At 39.1% G+C, this 18,397-nt stretch overlaps 2 protein-coding genes and 1 long non-coding RNA gene across 5 annotated transcripts; 1 reads left to right on the top strand and 2 right to left on the bottom strand.

Annotated features, from left to right (window-relative positions):
- The first annotated feature begins 74 nt into the window (after nucleotides 1–74).
- LOC136439245 (transmembrane protein 208-like) lies at nucleotides 75–7,398 on the top strand. 3 transcript variants are annotated; one of them, XM_066434539.1, is made up of 7 exons: nucleotides 75–160; nucleotides 534–557; nucleotides 4,086–4,157; nucleotides 5,261–5,320; nucleotides 5,887–6,023; nucleotides 6,214–6,298; nucleotides 6,585–7,398. In XM_066434539.1, exons 1-7 carry the CDS (start codon nucleotides 155–157, stop codon nucleotides 6,711–6,713), a joined length of 513 nt encoding a protein of 170 aa, XP_066290636.1. In that variant the 5' UTR covers nucleotides 75–154; the 3' UTR covers nucleotides 6,714–7,398. The 3 variants fall into 3 exon arrangements, with proteins under 3 accessions (XP_066290636.1, XP_066290635.1, XP_066290634.1); XM_066434538.1 differs by lacking the exon at nucleotides 75–160 and adding an exon at nucleotides 178–208; XM_066434537.1 differs by lacking the exon at nucleotides 75–160 and adding an exon at nucleotides 241–336.
- On the bottom strand, nucleotides 1,140–4,079 carry LOC136439250 (uncharacterized). The gene is made up of 2 exons (XR_010756505.1): nucleotides 2,127–4,079; nucleotides 1,140–2,006 (listed from the first exon to the last, which is right to left on the bottom strand). It is a non-coding gene; the product is annotated as an uncharacterized lncRNA (long non-coding RNA).
- On the bottom strand, nucleotides 7,399–18,357 carry LOC136439237 (F-box only protein 15-like). The gene is made up of 16 exons (XM_066434526.1): nucleotides 18,285–18,357; nucleotides 16,261–16,395; nucleotides 15,913–16,065; nucleotides 15,588–15,692; nucleotides 15,086–15,217; nucleotides 14,690–14,782; nucleotides 14,210–14,422; nucleotides 13,009–13,141; nucleotides 12,382–12,520; nucleotides 11,969–12,067; nucleotides 11,713–11,813; nucleotides 11,428–11,489; nucleotides 11,073–11,110; nucleotides 10,173–10,250; nucleotides 9,396–9,475; nucleotides 7,399–9,141 (listed from the first exon to the last, which is right to left on the bottom strand). Exons 2-16 carry the CDS (start codon nucleotides 16,386–16,388, stop codon nucleotides 9,052–9,054), a joined length of 1,644 nt encoding a protein of 547 aa, XP_066290623.1. The 5' UTR covers nucleotides 16,389–16,395; nucleotides 18,285–18,357; the 3' UTR covers nucleotides 7,399–9,051.
- Between the last annotated feature and the right edge of the window lie 40 nt (nucleotides 18,358–18,397).

Below are 18,397 nucleotides of genomic sequence, written 5' to 3'. Positions count from 1 at the left end.
AACAGCATAAATCAAAACATAAGAATACGTTCAACTATGTATGTTTACAGATTGATAAACTTGTATACTCACTGAAGTGCTCTTTGTCTCATTCTGATGCCTTCCTGGCTTCTTGACCTGACTTGACCCCTCCCCTGACCTGTTCACAGCCATCATGCCGGTAAGTACACGTTTTATGATGTTTCCACCTGTTACTTTCCCACCTGCCGTAAGTAAACCACGCTAGGACAGGCTTCCTGAAACTGGAGAGGGTTCCCAAGCCTGAGTTTCCTTCGACCAAGCGGTCCTAGCGGCTCAGTGATGGCGGAAGAAGGGGGAAGAGGGAAAGGGGGAGGGGTGACAAACTATGCACATAATTTTGTCAAAACTATTATAAGCCACATTTCTTCCTGATCGAAAGACTCTCGTGTGTACATCTTAGAGACGGAACGAGGGAGGGGTTAGCGAATCAAAAGAACTTGCTGATTTTGATGGATACTTTGGATCTCTTGGATAATTGAGTATAGTATTAACACCAATTTTGTTTGTCCCAGCCCAAAGGGAAACAGGGAACCAAACACTGTGCTCGGGGAGGTCGGATGTATGTCGTGTTGGTAACGGAATAATACCAGATTTGTGTCGGTTTTTCCCTGCAGCTTTTACCGATGTTGAACCCGATACAGATCCAGAAATCAGGCTAAATCAATGGAGTTCGCCCCTTGCTTTCCCGACAGCCTTCCTATACATTACCGACGAATGTCGGGCATGTATCGGTTTTCACGCAAAAGGTCACTCGCGGTCATGATGGGTGTCAGGTCCCGATTATTACGATATTGTAGCAATATCTCGTCGGACGAGTTAGACATTTTTTTCCATTGTTTTCTTATTACCGTAAATTTTCATTGATATATTTTCGTCAAAAGGCAAACCAGGTCATTGAATTATTACCGTGTTGGTAGATAATTTTGTGTTTGTTTGTTTGGGGTCCTTTTTTTAAAACTCCGCCGCTATTGTTATTCGTGGATAGTTGACCACTACATTATGCTGTTTATAGCTACATCTCATGTATTCCATATTCGTCTTTTCAGATTCGTGACAACCGGCGGGCCAGTTATACCGGCCATGCTTGAGGATGGGGACGGACTTTCCGGACACATCGATTCATTTTAATAAAAAGACAATTGTTCATTAATTTATTCGTTTTGTTCCCGTTCAGTTTGCTTTCGTATTGATCTGTTTGTTTGTTTGTTTGTTTGTTTGTTTGTTTGTTTGTTTGCTTCGGTGTTGGTTTTTTTCCAACTGTTTGTTTCATGTCACTAACACTAACACCTGACGTTCCCCGGAACTAACAAGTTCGGAAAGCTAACATGAACTCACATAAAATTTTCACAAATTATATTCTATTAACAAAATAACAGTAATCACACTTGACACGGTCACAATAGATATGTAAAATCTGTTAAAAGCACGCTTACCATAGTCACATTAGATATATATAATCTTGTTGGCGATCATCGTGCAAATACTAAGCTAAAACATTAACAGATATAGAGATCATGGCAATCAATGTAACCTTTTGGCTCATTGTTGCATCAATTTTAGAGTTCTGGGGAAGAAGACCTGTTCGTGCCTCTTCGTACGGCTCAACGGTACTTTGTTGGCTGAAGTTTGTCTTAGATCGTACTTAGTGTCTCCGGATTTCACAAGGAAGTGCCGGCAGGGGTGTGTTTCGTCCGCCACCACCCTACCGAACTCACGCACGGATGCCTCGCGTCTCCGCTTCTCCAGGGTTGGCAGCTGGTCGGAGGGGATTCCAATAATCCTGCAGCAGGTTTTATGTACCTTCTCGACCTCGTCAGACAGCCCACTTGGCAGTCCTCCCCACACCGGTGAGCCGTACTCTAACACAGGTCGAATTAATGTTGTGTAGATCTGAAGGAACTTGAAGTCGGTCCACATCAGTTCAAGCATCGAGACGGATTAACCACCATCGGCTGCATTTTTCCGGACCACGGTAATTTAGTACGCTGTATGTGAACAACAGAAGAAATACTGAAATAATATGATAATGTAAATTGCTGAAATAAATCAGGCAATACAATCAAACTACGAAATGAAAGTTGCAAACATTAAGAGGGATAACGAACTTTGTCGATGCAACTCAGTTGTCCAGCATCCGTAACTTTCGTCTTGCCCGTATAAATTTCTTGTCACCGACGGCAAACGAAGGACTACTGAGAAACGAATGACTACTGAGAAGAAAAGTATTTAGTACTCCTAGATGGTAACCGGGGTGTTATGATGGTCATATCAATGAGGTTTTATCAAACATTCCATTACTTTTACTGAATCTCGCACTGGATAAGCGACTTTATTTGTAACGTTCAAAACATGCTGCGACTTGACTAGTGACTACGGGATTCGGAATTATATTGTCAATTTATTTTCATGTAACGAATATGATTATGGAATATTGAAATATTCCTCCCAGTTTTACTGCTGATTCTTGCCACAGTTCAACCAAACACTACGTAGCGCAAAAATCAAAAGTACAGCGATTTGGGCCATTAGGAGTTGACGGCTCCACGAACAATTAAAAAAGAACGTTTGTTCACAAACTGTTGGGATGTTTTCTAGTTTCAATAAAAATGCATCGCCATTGTTTCCAATTGTAAGTAACAACCAATTTTTGTTTTCTTTTCCAGTGTCCCAACCAGGCTAGGAAAGATATCTGATGATGGCTCACGTGCTTTGTTAGCGTTGGCAAAGACGCCGTCAGAACAAAACGACGTGTCAATTAGTAGAAGTGCAAAGACAACACCCAGAGACCTTCATCAAGGAGCAGAGGTTGATTTAAAAAAATAAAGAATAACAAAAATTTAAACATGATAATATAAACATAAGATGATGAAAGATAAAGAATAAATTAAAGTAATGTTGACTGTAACAGAGAAAAATAAAACATAAAAATGGATCGTTGGGCTCGAACCTGCACATAATGCCTGCTTCGGATTGATGGACAACAACACTACCAGGTGAGCTATCAGCGCTGGTTACAATCACGCTCGTTATTTTACGTATATGATATGGGCACTTGTCGTCTGTTAAAATGAAATCGCGTCAATTCTTTATATTATCACTTTGTTAGCGAACGACGACCAACTAATATTTATTAATGAAACGAAATGAGTGACATGTTAAAATAGAATTGAAGAAAACAAACAGAAACACGTAACGTTCGTCCGTAGAACAATGCAAGTATATTCATTACGGACTGCAGCTGCGGAACCCCACGTGATGGGCCGTTTGTACTAAAGTGGTTTGAGGGTATTGTTACCCCGCCGCAATATTTAGCTCACCGCGATACGCCGCTTGCATTTGCGAACAAATGGCTGCCGTACGGCGCCGCGAGTTGCAGGTTCGATCCCGGGTTTATGCTTCCGCGTCCTTTGACATGAAATTCCTTGGTTATTAAGAATTTATCGATGTTTCCTCGATTATTATATCTTAACTATGCTTCCCATACTTGCCGATTACAGACTTCAACGGAAATATCGTTCCTTTCAATATTTTATTTTTTGCCGGTTGTAATAAAAGTTTTATTGACAAATGTCAAATATGGTGCTGGAGAACAGCTGATCGATTATCGTCTGAAGTTTCCTTTTTATTAAGCTGCATGCCGCGACGACCACGTGCTTGTCTTTCTGCTGTCAATCATGCAGTGTCCATGGTAACCAGTACAGCGGCTACACGTCAATCAACGCCGTTGCCATGGTTTCATCCAAGCCGGGGAGTCCCCTCCGCCGTGTTTGTAACTTGTTGCCTTGACGACCGGCATCGGAAGTCTGTGGGAAAAAGAAACGACGTATTACCGACAAATTTGTCGGGAAAACATGGGTTTCTTATCAGGAATTTTGAGACCATCGAAAAATTACCGTGTGTATGTCGGGAAATGTACATCGACCGATGGAACACCGATGGTGCTCCGACCAGCCTAAAATGCGGGGGACAACTGTTAACGTTTCCCGATACATTCCCAGAGAATTGTGACTATGTATTCCCGACATGTTTCCCGTGTATACCCGACCTCCCCCAGCACTGTGAAAGGGCAGAAACAGATCGTGGAGGAGAACAAGGCCACCATCAAGTTCTACCTGTATGTTATAGCAGGGGCAAATGTAAGTACATACATTATTGGACATTTTGGGTTTAGTATATGCTTAATATATGGGAAATGCCTCAGTGCCAAAATATGAGCTAGTTCACGGTTGCTACTAGTACTACGCATGTGCAGTGTCAAAGGTGAGGGCCCCCGAGACGTAAACAAAACCCGTTAGGGCGCAAGTTTACGAAAGCCACGCCTTCCGCACTGGTATTCCAGCACTAGTACTGAATAAATGGGCGAATAGGCCTCAACACTGGATTTCCAGTGCTGAGGAAAGTTCAGCACTCGTCTTCCAGTGCTGAAGAAATTTCAGCACTCGTTTTCCAGTACTGAATGGCTGTGTTCCAGTGCTGAAGCTCTTTCAGTACTGAGATTCCAGTGCTGAAACTTGTTTGAGCACTCGTTTTCCAGTGCTGAGTGGAGTCCAGCACTCGGTTATCAGTGCTGAAAGCGTGACGGAGTGGCGGTGGCCATGTCATATGCCATTCAGCACTGGTTAACGTTAACCAGTGCTGAAACCGTCGTCAGCTGGAACCGAGTGCTGAAAAAGGAGAGCATGGCTTTCATAGTTTGGCAGAGTATAGTCAACTGTTTGTGTCTTATATCAATGTGGAGATCATAAAAAACAGCCGTTCTGGGTGTCCCATGTTCATGAATATTCATATATTTAATAAATATTCATAAACGTTCATCAAGCTCATGGCTATTCATGATCGTTCAGTGCTGAAGACACTTTCAGCACTGGAACCGAGTGCTGAAAAAGGAGAGCGTGGCTTTCGTAGTTTTGCCGTCGGGGTGTTGTTATGCAAGTCGAGACAATGTCACGACGAGCACTGTTTACAAGCCGGGGGCCTTCACCTTTGACACTGCACATGCGTAGTAGCAACCGTGAACTAGCTTATTTTGACAAGTAATGTTAATGTTAACGATACAGTTAAGGTTATTTCTTTGTACACAATTTTGACTAAAACCTTACATAAAAGAATCATATCACTAGTTACATACCAGACGATACTGCTACTATTATGACTCCTAAACTGTCTTGAAGAAGCTGTGAGAATATGTATACTTTTAGCCATGCCCAGTTCATCAAACTATGATAATTGTATTTCCCAGGCTTTGTACTTTCTACCAACACTGTTCCTGTACTGGGACTCTTTCTCATGGGTGACTGGGGTGAGTGCCATTTCTGTTGTCTTTCAAACTTAGATTCCAGTCAATAATGCATGTCAAAAGGGAAGTCAGACGAGTCAAACCATTACCAACTCAGACCATGGATAATCAGGTCAACTCAGACCAATGCATAGGTTGAGAACTAACCCCAAACCTTACTCTAACCCAACACCCAGGTCAATTACTAACCTTTGACTCAACCTGGGTTAGGGTTAGCACACAATCTAGGTTTTTGGTGAGGGCAAGGTTTGGGGTTAGCTCTCAACCTATGTGTTGTTCTGAGTTGACTGGTCCGAGTTGATAGTTTGACTTGTCCTGATTCCTGTAAAAAGAATTGTTGATACATGTAATATTTTGTTCAACAGATGCACTCATACCAACTTCTTTCTGGATTTTTTGTCTGTAACCACTAAGTAGCGTTCCATTGCAGTTACAAAATAACAATTTGATAACAGATGCAAACATTTAAGAAAATCATCTCTTATGTCATTGGAAAAGACGATAACCAGGAGAATTGTCCAAAAGATAAAGAGTTATTGTTGGTACCATTTCCTCTATGTCCCATGCAGTGCCTGTTGGGTTTCGCCACCCTGGTGTATCTGGCCTCGCTCCAGTCCATGCGGAGTATGGCACGACCCACGTACTCGGAGTCAGGAGCCCTGATGGACGGTGGGATTGATCTCAACATGGAGTCAGGCATGGCAGAGTAAGTCAGGTCACAACATCATTGGAAGAACTTCTGCAACTACCTTGCAGCTATTGCTAAAAATGCATTACATGTACTCTCTTAGTAAAACAGCATACATGCTTTGCAAGAGGTGAGAAGAGCTATGGGTATAGTTTGATTGTTTGAAAAGTGTTCTTGATAGTGTTTTGTGTCTCTTCTCATCCCACAGGCACCTGAAGGATATAGTACTACTGACTGCCATAGTCCAGGTCATCAGTATATTCTCCAACTACTTCTGGCTACTATGGCTTCTGGTAAGTCAGGATAGTAAGAATCTGTGAAGAGTGACCTGGCCCACAAGGTCACTTGTTGACTCTTTCTGATGTTATTTTGTTACATGTATCTTTCATGTTGACTATGATATGTTTTCCTTTTCCAGGTAACTTTTTAGAACACATTCTTGTAAGTCTGTTGAATGTATTAGGCACTCTTGCTGCAGATAACGGATTCTTCTCAACATATGGAAACTTGATCGAATGGTTTGTTACTGAAACTTTTGAATTGATCAATGGTACCAACAGTTCTTCCCTCTGTCCTCAGGTGCCAGGCTATGCCTTCTACATGCTGTGGGTGAACATTCTGGCACCCTGGGTCTTTGCACCTGCTCCCGATGTTGATGAAAAGAAAATGAAGAAGATGGAAAGGAGAGTAGGGAAGCAACGGTTTTGAATAAAAACAGCTTAGAGTTAGATTGTTGTACTGTATGTTCATGTGTTTTTGAACATGCAGAGGTAAAATTCGTTCTCAGATGTTAGTTTATCTTTTAAAGCGAAATAAAAACACTCATATGGTAGTCATGTATTATAAAGATGAGTTTGGCTGTTCTTACAACATACTATGGTGACTCTTACCATATTTCCTTTGATCTATATTTAGTTTGAAGCAAGTATAGCCACATACAGGTAGCTCTTATCAACAGGAAAACCGTTTGATCTGATTGTCTTAAACAGATATATATATATATAATGAATTTGTGAAGGTATAAGATTGAACTACATTTAAATGTAAAGAAACTGATCTCGTTTGCATACTGCCAGACTAGTTAAGTTATTATAAGGAAACTAACTAGCTCTCATACTGGTAAAACTTTAGTGTACCACATGTACCTGATAGGCACTAGAACAGTATACAAGAAACCTTTTTTCAGGGAGTTAGTCAATGTAAAGGCGTGCGCTTGTATGGTATCCTTCATATGAAAGAAGTACATTTGAACATCTCCAAAAACGAATCTTAAATATGTATTTCTATGAAGACTGATTTGTGAGATAGTTTTCTTATATAGTTACAGGAATATCAGGCTGAGATTAACAAGACTTAAGGCTGCAAATTCAGTTATAAATGACATCGCATAAAATGCTGTGAGAGTGTTTATTGATCCCCACGCAACATTTCTGACAACAGCACAAAACTAAATACTAGTAGACTTTCTGCATATCTATTTAGATACTACATGTAACCGTATGAGTATTCATGACATTTACATACACATTTGAATACATAATACACCTAAATATTGTAAGTAACCTACAGGAGGCACATAGTGATATTACTGTAACAGTTTATGTTAGCCCTGTTTAGAAGACTTAGGTCACAACATCTGAACAACACGGTGTTTTGCCTTGTCCAGTTTTCCACCTTCCCACAAAGCTGTAACCAGGGTTACATGTAGCTCTCCTCTACATACATGTAGAGATTTTTGCTGAGGTCTGAAGGGTGGCTTTGCTGTGACTGCAAAGATGTACTAACAGCTCTATGTGTGTGTTTGTATGTATGTGTGTGTGTGTGTGAAAGTAAACCTGGGCCATATCCATCTTTGTTCTCTTGCCCTTCAACTCCAATTTCGTCAATATATTTCAGCTGAGTTATAATAATTGTATGACTAACAGTTATTCCATAATTTATCTCTCTTTAAACTTCTGTCTATTGTCACCATTGAAAACATCCATCACAATACAATCATACATGCACTTGGTTATTGTGTTAGGAAAGTATATTGAAGAGGTGTGACTATCAGAAGTTCAATGTATCTAATGTCATCTTTCCATATATTGTGCAAGGCTGCAAATTTCAGTAATGGGGAAAATGTTCTTTTGCTCATTGTGACAACAACAAAAAATGAAAACAAAACCTGCACACACACAATGATATCTCTAATCCTATCAAAGCAATGTCAATGCCATGTACATTTAATGGTGAGCCGGATAAGGCACAGGTAAATATATATATCTATATTGCTATATACTCTGCAATATACATGGATAGTATATACAATATACAGAAAGTCCTGGCTCATGCCTAAGTGGTACAAGAACTTGCACTATCTATATACACTGCAACACATTTGTGAGAGTACACCAATCATTCATCAGATTCACAGATTTTTCATGGAAAATATTTTTACTTGTATTCTAATTTATGTAGTCCTTTTAAGTTTATAACCTTTTTTCATTATGTATGACTGACAAAAGCATGAAAATGGCTGTATTGAAGGTAAAACACTACTATCATCAAAATCTTGAGAGTCGTTAGAGACCAGTATCAGGTACAGGAAAAGCCGAAGTTATTTGCAAAGAGTCACCAACATCATAATTTGGTTGAAGTTTTGAGACTACATAATGATTATCAACACACAGTGTCTAATTGATATGTCAAAAACCAAACAGCAATTGGAATGAAAGAAGTATTGCACAGTTTAAAATATCTGTTTAAAGAAATAAGACACCCAAAAGGAGAACAATTTACCTTGCAGCATACATTTTTTTGTATTTGCTATATTATATTGAGGTTATCTATTTCAATATTGTATTTTCTGTCATATTGCAATGTTTCTAATTGTTTTAAGTACATACTATAGTGTCAGTATTTGACAAGCCCTTGGATTTTGTGATCGTACCCAACCTGGCTTGAAGTCTTGAATAGGAAATAATGTATCATACATTGGCCAGGTATAACTTTGGTGCGTACACTATATTCACTCCACCAGCACATGTAGTTCCTGATTTGTTCCTCAGTAGTTTGTTCCAAACACCGTGTTGATGAGTTTAGTGGTGATGTGGAAGTACACCTGGAACACCTGGTACCGCTCCCTCTCCTCATCCTAACACAACAACAACAGACATGTTAACTTATTGTTGGTTAACGAGTTTAGTTAAAGAGGGTTGACAAGTTTAGTGAAGTGAAGATAAGAAAGTACACCAGTCCTGGAAAACCTGGTACTATCCCATGTCACATCTGGTTTAAGATCAATGATTTAAAAGAAATAAAGTACTTCATCAATTTTTCATGGAAACCCTTTGAGCATTATAAGGTTATTACTACATGCACTATCATTGCTAAGTGGATTTCACTTACCCAGACAACCTTGCCTGTGACCTTGCCAAGACTGTTTGACGCTTCGAAACACCAACAGTGCTGCCCGCCATCAAAGAAACCTGTGCCGCACACACCCAACACAAAATGGAGATGTAGGAATTTCAAATGACAGCCAGATGAAACTCTCTGTGACTTCTGATGAGAACATGCTGTCTAGCTAAGAGACATGTATACACATATAAATAGAGTTTCACTTGTAGTTCTACCTATTCTGAAGATAGCAATAAAATACCTAATATCCATGCCAGATGTTAAAGCAATTTAGTTTTGAGAACAGGCATTTGATCTTTGTGTTTCAGGAACTGAAAACATTTTTTTCACATTCGTGTGCATTTCAGCCAGGTCAATATTGACCGAAGGAGGCCATATATGAAGCATTCCACGTATTACAGGTAACGTTATAGCCAAAAAGATTTAATATGCTCTGTAGTACTAAAATGCTGACTTTGTTTGAGCTCTCAAAAACAAATTAATTCACATTCACAAATAAATTTTGACCACATAATACAGTATGACAGCATTTCCATACAAAAAATACCATTCCTATGTCACAAAACGTATAATTTACAAAACATAGAAATACTAATTGATGACAGTGTTGATCCATTTGCAAGCATGTTATTTTGCCGGGTTTGAAAGAAACAGATAAGCAGCATCTTATCTTAATGTTTGAAGCAAAAAGAGTAAGAAAGAATGCAGGACCCCAGCCAGCAGTCACATCACTGGTACAGGTAAGTCAAAGAACCGTTCACATACTCGGATCTTTCGGTCTTCTGAATAGGAAGGGAAGGTTCGTTCCACCCCAAATCTCACCACTTTTTACCAGTGCCCTAACTGAGATATAAAACACAGTCAATTGTACATTTTCGAACTCTTGACAGAAGTTATGTCTTGGGGGTACTGTGAAGACGTGCTCGTAGCAGCAGCATTTTATTTTACAACACATACATACATACAGCACAGTAAACAAGAATCAAATAAACATAGTGAATTAAATGAAACAAAATAAGACAAAGTAAAGTAAAATAAACATGGCTGCTATATAAGAAAAGATGCTGTCCTCAGCAAATGCACCCGTCTGACGATGATAAAAGGAAAGGACAGTTTCTAAAGACAATACTAGACATGCGTTACTTTATGAAGGTTAGACTAGACATAGTTATAGGGAGGTCAGAGGGGAATGTAGACAGAGGAAGGACAGCAGATACATGTATTTGCTTGTCCCCAAAAGGGTATGAAAATATAGCGAATGAAATGATAAAGAGGATTCATGCTGCTTTATGATATGATTACAAGCATGTATTAGTATATCATACGGTGGATGTCCCTACAGAATCAACTGTCTTCAACAAAGTTTTACCTTGTATGTACTGTCAAACTTAGGCCTTTGATTACATTTCACTCCCCTCTGATGTTTTCTCTGTGTGTCTTTTTCTTAGTCTTCTTCTGTAATTCTGATCAAAAGGCCACTGATTACACTCTACAGTTACATAGCAACTGCAGAGTGTAATCAGTGGCTTTTTGATCAGAATTACAGAAGGAGAAGACTAAGACAAAGACACACAGAGAAAACAACAGAGGGGAGTGAAATTTAATCAAAGGCCTAAATTTGTGTTCAAGGTCATTGAATCATAAGGAAATACAGCCAGTGCTTACCTTCACCCACCTCCGTTGGCACTAGTTTGCATGGTGCACTGTACAGCAACAACAAAAGTTTCATCATAATACATACAATTGGCTTTTCCACTCTCTTACTTATTGAGAGTGAGGGACAAAGTATGTATCTTTTTTCTTTGAATTATCTCTCATTATCTCTTATACCTTTTAATTTGTTTGTGGAAAGAGTATCAAATTTCAATCCAACGACAGTGCAGTTTTCTTTTCTATGAAATTATTTCTTTGACAATGACAAAATTAACTGTAAGCAAATAGAAAAAAACAGTGACATTGTTTCATTCAGAACAAAGACATCATATTACTGAAAATATGGAACATGTGAAAACTTTAGTACCTTATTGTCCAGAACACTCTCCTGTTGTCGTCCAACATTACCGCATCTAAGATGAAAGCATCCTACAAGAAGAATCAACAACCAAACACAAGAATCAGACAGCTGTTCTACATTTTATCAACAATTTTTCAGACTTATTTAACATTTGACGATCAAGTTATCCGAGATAACTCTTGTTCAGATCTCAGATCTCACTTTGATGAAACGATCCAACATTTCCCCCTTAAATTAAATACAAACTGTGTATCGGAGACAGTGATTCAGAATTAAAACATGTCACGGTACCTTGAATTCACCCTTAAACAATTCAGTCTTCCAGCGGAGGTAGAACTCAGTCTCTGCAGCCCTCCAATTTGAGAAGGCCTGGAAGCTGGCAAAGCCATTTGCTGGGAAACACCAAATAGCGTGTCAGCACAACAGAACAGAACAAAACAATGCACAACACAATATAACATAACACAACACAACATCACTAGTAAACATCAGTGCCTGAATATATTATTTCATCACAGTAAAATAGCTTTTGGGCTGGATTTCTCACCTATATTGTCCCTGGTTGTACCCATACATGTTGGGTAATCTTCGAAAAAAGTCTTCCTGTGGTTCCGGAGTGAAAGCATGCAGTCATACCTTGAAAGTCCTGCAGTAAACAGTGGTGAATTTCATTGGAATTGTGCGTAACATTGGTAGGAATCACTTTGAGTGTAGCACAAGTTTATGGTAATAACTGCTGGGTAGAAATGAAGAGAGCAAAGCTCCTCCTTTTAACTACACATGTAATTTAAGAACAAAAGATCATTACCGTACAGTGTAATACGCCAAAAAATCGTTACTCAAGCATCTGGATAAAATTTTGAAACAGTCAGAAGTTTCAGACATCTTTGACCTAGTAGATGGGAGCAAATCAAAATTTTGCAGTAAAGAATACTAATGACAGTTAATTAGTGCCATTACCAGGGTGCCTGGAGATGTCATCTCGCAGGTGGCTGCGCACCAGGTGTGGGAAACAGGTGGTGCTGCTGCCCAGGACGCTCCTCTGCAGCAGGTGGTGGTTGTGGACGATGCAGTTGATGAAGGCAAGCTCACCTCCATCCTGAACACACAATCTGCACTGTTATCCATGCATCTGTATCTATATAGCAGGTATAACCGCCCTTTGGCGTAACACACCATGCATCAAGCTCCCTTATGGAAAAAATCCAGGTACATGAACATTTTTTTTCTATCTCTTACTTATAAGACAATCTGTCCAGTCTGGTTGACTGTATGTGTGACTTCCTGGAAACTTAGCCTCGCATTACCACATGACACTCACATGGCAAACACATGACACTATGTTAGCCTGAGTGTCATCCTAGGTACATGTACTAGTAGTTTACCGGGGCTCCCATACTTTCCTCTCACCATCAGGTTTGAGTAATGGAAACTTTCCAGATACTCAGACGAGTGCCAGCAGAGAGCATGGGAGCCCCAGTAAACAAACTAACATGACACTCAGGCTAACATAAAAATTATGACATGGAAAGTCTGCCCATTGTTATGTTTCAATGCTTAAGTTTTCTTTTCATCAAATGCACAAACCTTCCACACTGCAACAAAGAAGCCCTCCTCCAGGAAGTAGACATTGACGAGGCCGTCCTGCACATCTGGGGTTCTGTCCTGCAACTTGCTCAAGCTCAGTTCTATAGTCTGCATCAGGGAGCGGGTACGGGGCCTGATAAACAAGCACACTGATATTGGTGATGGGGAAACTTGTGTTGTTCCACCATTCATGAATACAGTAAAATCAACAGTAATTGACCCAAAACTCTTTTGGACATGCTTGGGAGAAGAGGGTCAGCGTGGATGCCAGAGCCATTACTCTTCTGATATGACCAGAAATTGATAATGATACAGAAATACTGAATATTGACGTGGCATCATCAATGTTCTAATCAATCACCAAAAGTATTGCCTGCACATATAGGGTATTTTCATTTCATAGCTGAGCAATAAAAACATGAGGACAACAGTGTAATGTTTCAAATGTCTTAAGGCTCCTCCCTTTCCTCCCTGGCTAAATTGGCATTTTGACTTCCCATTGTTTTCTCACTAATGAATTAAGAAAGAACTGTTGCAGTACTGAATATTGATAGCTGGTCATAAAAGAATTCTAAATCTGATTTTTTGGACCACATGGATGACGTCATCAATTTTATTGCCCTTAATATATTTTTTTTCTAAATATAGCACTTTGGTACAAAACACTGCAATGAAACTTTGTTTTCCATGTGCATAAGTTTGCACAAATTGATATCTAAGAAATGTCCATATTTTTTTTTTATAACTACAAATGATAGGTAGATATCAATTTGTAGATTTAAAGGTACATTTAAAGCTTTGATCATTATGCACATGGAAAAGATAGTTTCATTGCAGTGTTATGTACTTAAGTGCTGTATTTTCTCTTTGAAAAATATCACATTAAGGGCAATAAAATTTGATGACGTCATCCATACGGTCAAAAAAAAAATCAGATTTAGAATCCTTTCATGGCCATCTATCAAAATTCAGTACAGCTACAGTTCTTTCTTAATCTGTTGATGAGAAAACAATGAAAAGTCCCAAAGCCAATTTAGCCAGGGAGGAAACCTGTTATTTCATATTCACCGTACATGTATATGGGAAGAAAGACCAAGGAATTTTACAGAATGATATGGATATGAATCTACCAAATATTTTCTGCAAAAAAAAAGAGACGTATGTCTTTCAAACAGTAAAACTGTTGATAGACTATACCTACCCATTTTTGATAGGTAGCCCATCTCTGCCATAGAAGACAGGACTGACCCCATATAACCTGATGTAGCGGATGTTTCTGATTGGTGGGAAATTCAGGTCATACCAGCGTAATGAATAGGAGAATTTACTGTAGATGGCGTCGTTGGCAGGAAAGTTGTGCTCCTTTATGTTGTTACCCTCCACTAGACATACAAACCATTTCACACCAAGAGCCCTGTACAAGGAAAGCATAATAGGTTAAATCTGTGACAATTCATGATAAACGTTTTGGCAACTGAACTAAAGCAGGTGCTGACAATGTGACTTAATAGCAACAAGCACAATTGGCTTAGACATTAGCAGACAGCTTGATCAAAATTGGCAAAGATGACTTATGTTAAAACTTGGTTAGCTGAAGTAAGTGTAGCTACAACAAGAATGGCATGATCGATGATGAACATCAGACATGGCAACATGGCCACATGGGTCAAAGGTTACTCACACTAATCCCTGTTGAAGATTGACAGGCATGCATGTCGAAGGATTCCTGGTCTTAAGAATCTTTGGGATTCTGTTGTTTCTTGCTGCAACAAGACTGGAAAACAAAACAAAGCAGAAAACTTAAAGTAACTTTCAATAGGAGCTGTTTTTGTTTACATCGTTGTTTTTGTTTACATCCGGGGTATTCGACAACTGGTAGGCAAAATGACATGAGCAGACTAGATTGATATTCAAATTAGCAGATCAAATGATTTATCAATATGCAAATTAATCTTTTGCAATACATTTGGATTTTTGCCCTCACTGTGACATGGCGATAGGTCGTACTCATTGTCTACAAATTGCTTTTCTCCAAAGACATCAGTTTACGTAAGACCAATAGATAATCTGTACCCACCGCGAGATTGCTTGTTTCTGCCAGTACCCTGGGGTGAGCTCTCCCTCTGGCGGGACGTGGGGTTCCTTCTTCTCCAGCTTGTCCAGCCCACCCAGTTCAACATGCACTCTGTACTGTAACCGCCACAGGAAGCTGCAGGGGGAGGAAAAGCTGCGTCAGGTTCAGGGCCGTCTCCAGTTTTAAATTTTTTTTGTCCCACTCATTGTTTGGGAGCCCATGTTGTTGTTTTCTGGTGTTAAATCTGTCATGTTAAAGCTTCTGGAAATACATTTCATGTCATGAAGTTCTGATTTTTGGACAGACAGGGTGAAATGTCCATTCTAACAAGCGAATTTCCGTCTCGGGACAAAGGGTTGGGTCCTGGAGACTGCACTGGTCAGGTTATCATATGCCAGACATTTCTTCTAACAGGCGGGAAAAAGACAGAAAATATTATCTTGAGGACAGCCATTACACAGCTCAGATGATGTTTAAAGTAGAACCAAGCAAGAAATCAACTCACTTGTCATGTGCAAGACTGTACCACTTTTTGCACGCAGTGGCGGCCAGGAGGAGGGCACCCGCATTCAGGAAACTGAAGACCCTCAGTAAAATTTCATCTGGCATACTGGAAATTAAAACATATGCATAAGGAAAGAAAGTAGCAGACCAAGACATGCAACAAGTGTATTTGATATCAAACTGAATACATGTATAAAAAAAAAACATTTTCATCTCAAAAATTTACATTCTACTCAGATTAGCATGAAGCTTCTTTATGAAGACTATCTGATATTGTCTTCCTGTGTTTTCATGTTTTTTCTTCACCAGAAACAAAAGGCCCTTACTTCTGTATGCAGAGTTTCTTGGCTAGGTGCATCCTGAGTGTGGATGTTTTTGTTGTGCTTAAACTACTGTCACTTGTCCTTCTGGCTGAGCTACTGCCACTTGGCTTCCTGGCAGGGCTGCTGGTACTGGCTGTGTGGGCCTTTCCAGCACCACTGTTGTATGGAAAAAGTAACAGATTAGTATTACAACAACAACAAATAAACAATAACCATACCAAACATTGATCTGATCAAAAGATTGCGACTCAGTTCCAACAGACATTGAGAAGTTGTGAAACATTTCAAACTTGCAGTATTAGTATATTGTGCATATAGAAATCAACTTTGACTGCTGTAACCCATGATTACCTGCTGGCCCCTCTTGAAAGCATTGGTTTCCGTGCTGACGAGGGCCCGCTCTTGTCCGCTGCACCATCAGACAGTTTGTGGGACTTGAGGTAAGACGACAACTTGTCGACGTGCTGTTGTGTGGACATCTTGGTACTGTAATGAGTTCATGGGTATATATGTTACTCCTGACCATGAGTCATAATGTCAACATCAAGATTTAGTGGCAAAAATCAATACAAAAGGGATTGATATGTGAATTTGTGTAACCAATCAAATAGGACTATCTAATTTTGTGCCATTTGCATGACTCATATAGACTATGTATATTAGACAGGTGTCTGGGGATTTCCCTAACATTTTCAGGAAAAATCAAACTTAGAAATAGTGCTTTCTTCCTTTGATTTAGAAACATAACAGTAGGATTGCTTCATTGCTCCCCATACTGTATGTGTTATATTTCTGTCCTTATTACTTAAATCATAATAAATGCTATTCCAGGAAAAAACAATCAAGAAGCAAAGAACTAAACTTCCAGCAAAAGTTGACATTTTTCTTGCAGGGCAAACAGGAAGTAACACAGAAAATAGCATTTGTTTGAGCTTGTTTCAGAAATTGTATCCCAAGCAGGAAACTTAACTGTTAAGTCTCATGTTTCAAAAGAAGTACTAAAAAAGGCATACCGTAAATGCAGAAATGTTTGTGGTGGTTTTATGTTCGCGGTTTTTGCGACAACCGTTTCACCACAAACTTTAAGCCACCAGTAATATTTTTGTCCAATACTGTAGCAGTAAGTGACTATAGCGCACCATGGACACTCCATTCTTGCCTTAGCGTGAAATAAAAACCATGCGAACTTAAATGCATTTACAGTATAACCCTCTCACTTTTGGGAACTGGCTACATGCAAACATAGACATAGTTTTTTTTTAATTGAAAACTTGAGAGGATTTTCTAATAATAATCCTTTAGGTAGTAAGTAAACATAGTGCTACAATGTCATCATATTATCATTTAAAAATAAGTTCTCATGAGGAATGAAGAAAGTATGATCCTTAATCATGTCTGTCTTGAAATACGTTTATGTCCAGTGATGGACGAGAATAAACATCTAAACTTGCACTAACATTAATGGTATGTACCATAGGTACCTAAATAGAAAATGAACAGCAGCCCAATCCTACACAACACTGGAATGGAAAATAATGAATAGGAACATGTACTTCACCGGAGAATAGGCTGGCACTCAGTCTGTTTAACTATCTCCTTGAAACACACTTATTAAGTCTACTACATGTAGTACATAGTTGGGATCATATAACATATCATGGGATCATGTATAAGATCATTATGTTATCGTGCAAGTACGTTAATGATTTCATCAAGTCAAGTGCTTCATTAGTAAGATATAGCCTTGATTAGACAGAGCAAGTGGAAGATGCTTAATATTCCACCAGTTCCTGGTCTTATTATCAATCCTCAACTTACTAGCCTCAGTAGATGCATTACTCTGCCAACCTGTACATTTGTACTCCTTTTCATAGTTTTCCCTCTATTGTCACAATGAACTAACGTTACATGTACTTTCAAGTTTGAAAAAGGAGTGTAAAGACATGTTAGACTAACACTAATTGAATTTCATCTTGACAAAACCTCCTTGGCTATATGATTCTTACGTTACTATCTTAGTTTCCAAATTATGAGGTTACAGTCTTTCTAAGGTGTTCTTACAGTTATATATCTAAATATCAAACTCGAAGTCTTGACTCGAACGAGTGAAAACAACAAATCCTTATCAAGTGGTAAAAACGCGGATTAGGTACAGACAGTACAACTGCTTGTTTGAAAATGACAACAGTCATCATGAAGACTGAAGACAACCCTTCAAATTCCTAACTGTCTTACCCCACTACTTTAGGTCTCAGGAGACAGGTACTAACTCAATAGTGTCTAGGTAAGTTCTTGAAGAAGGTCTGTTCCATTTAAGTGCCTGAAATTCCTGAATACGTGTAAAAATTGTGATTACTCTCTTCAAAGTGTCTCACCTGTGACGATTTTCGCACTTCTTCCTTGTGATGATGTTTCGGGTGCTAAGGGTGATAACATTATTTGCTAAGGGGTGGGATAATGAAAAAGTTACATATTTCCAGTTACTTCT

The sequence above is a fragment of the Branchiostoma lanceolatum genome, chromosome 7 (genome assembly GCF_035083965.1).
Source record: "Branchiostoma lanceolatum isolate klBraLanc5 chromosome 7, klBraLanc5.hap2, whole genome shotgun sequence".
Lineage (NCBI taxonomy): Eukaryota > Metazoa > Chordata > Leptocardii > Amphioxiformes > Branchiostomatidae > Branchiostoma > Branchiostoma lanceolatum.
The sequence above is the reverse complement of the archived record's forward strand: the minus strand, read 5'-3'. Positions and strand labels throughout refer to the sequence as shown.

What these genes read in the sequence shown, in the direction of transcription:
- LOC136439237 (XM_066434526.1), bottom strand. Translation starts at nt 16,388, where the DNA reads ATGTCCACACAACAGCACGTCGACAAGTTGTCGTCTTACCTCAAGTCC. An exon ending in TACAGTCTTGCACATGACAA is followed by an intron (nt 15,218 to 15,587) that starts GTGAGTTGATTT and finishes CTCCCCCTGCAG; the next exon opens with CTTCCTGTGGCGGTTACAGT. An exon ending in CAGAAACAAGCAATCTCGCG is followed by an intron (nt 14,783 to 15,085) that starts GTGGGTACAGAT and finishes TTTGTTTTCCAG; the next exon opens with TCTTGTTGCAGCAAGAAACA.
- LOC136439245 (XM_066434537.1), top strand. Translation starts at nt 301, where the DNA reads ATGGCGGAAGAAGGGGGAAGAGGGAAAGGGGGAGGG. An exon ending in GAAGAGGGAAAGGGGGAGGG is followed by an intron (nt 337 to 533) that starts GTGACAAACTAT and finishes TGTTTGTCCCAG; the next exon opens with CCCAAAGGGAAACAGGGAAC. An exon ending in CTTTCTCATGGGTGACTGGG is followed by an intron (nt 5,321 to 5,886) that starts GTGAGTGCCATT and finishes TGTCCCATGCAG; the next exon opens with TGCCTGTTGGGTTTCGCCAC.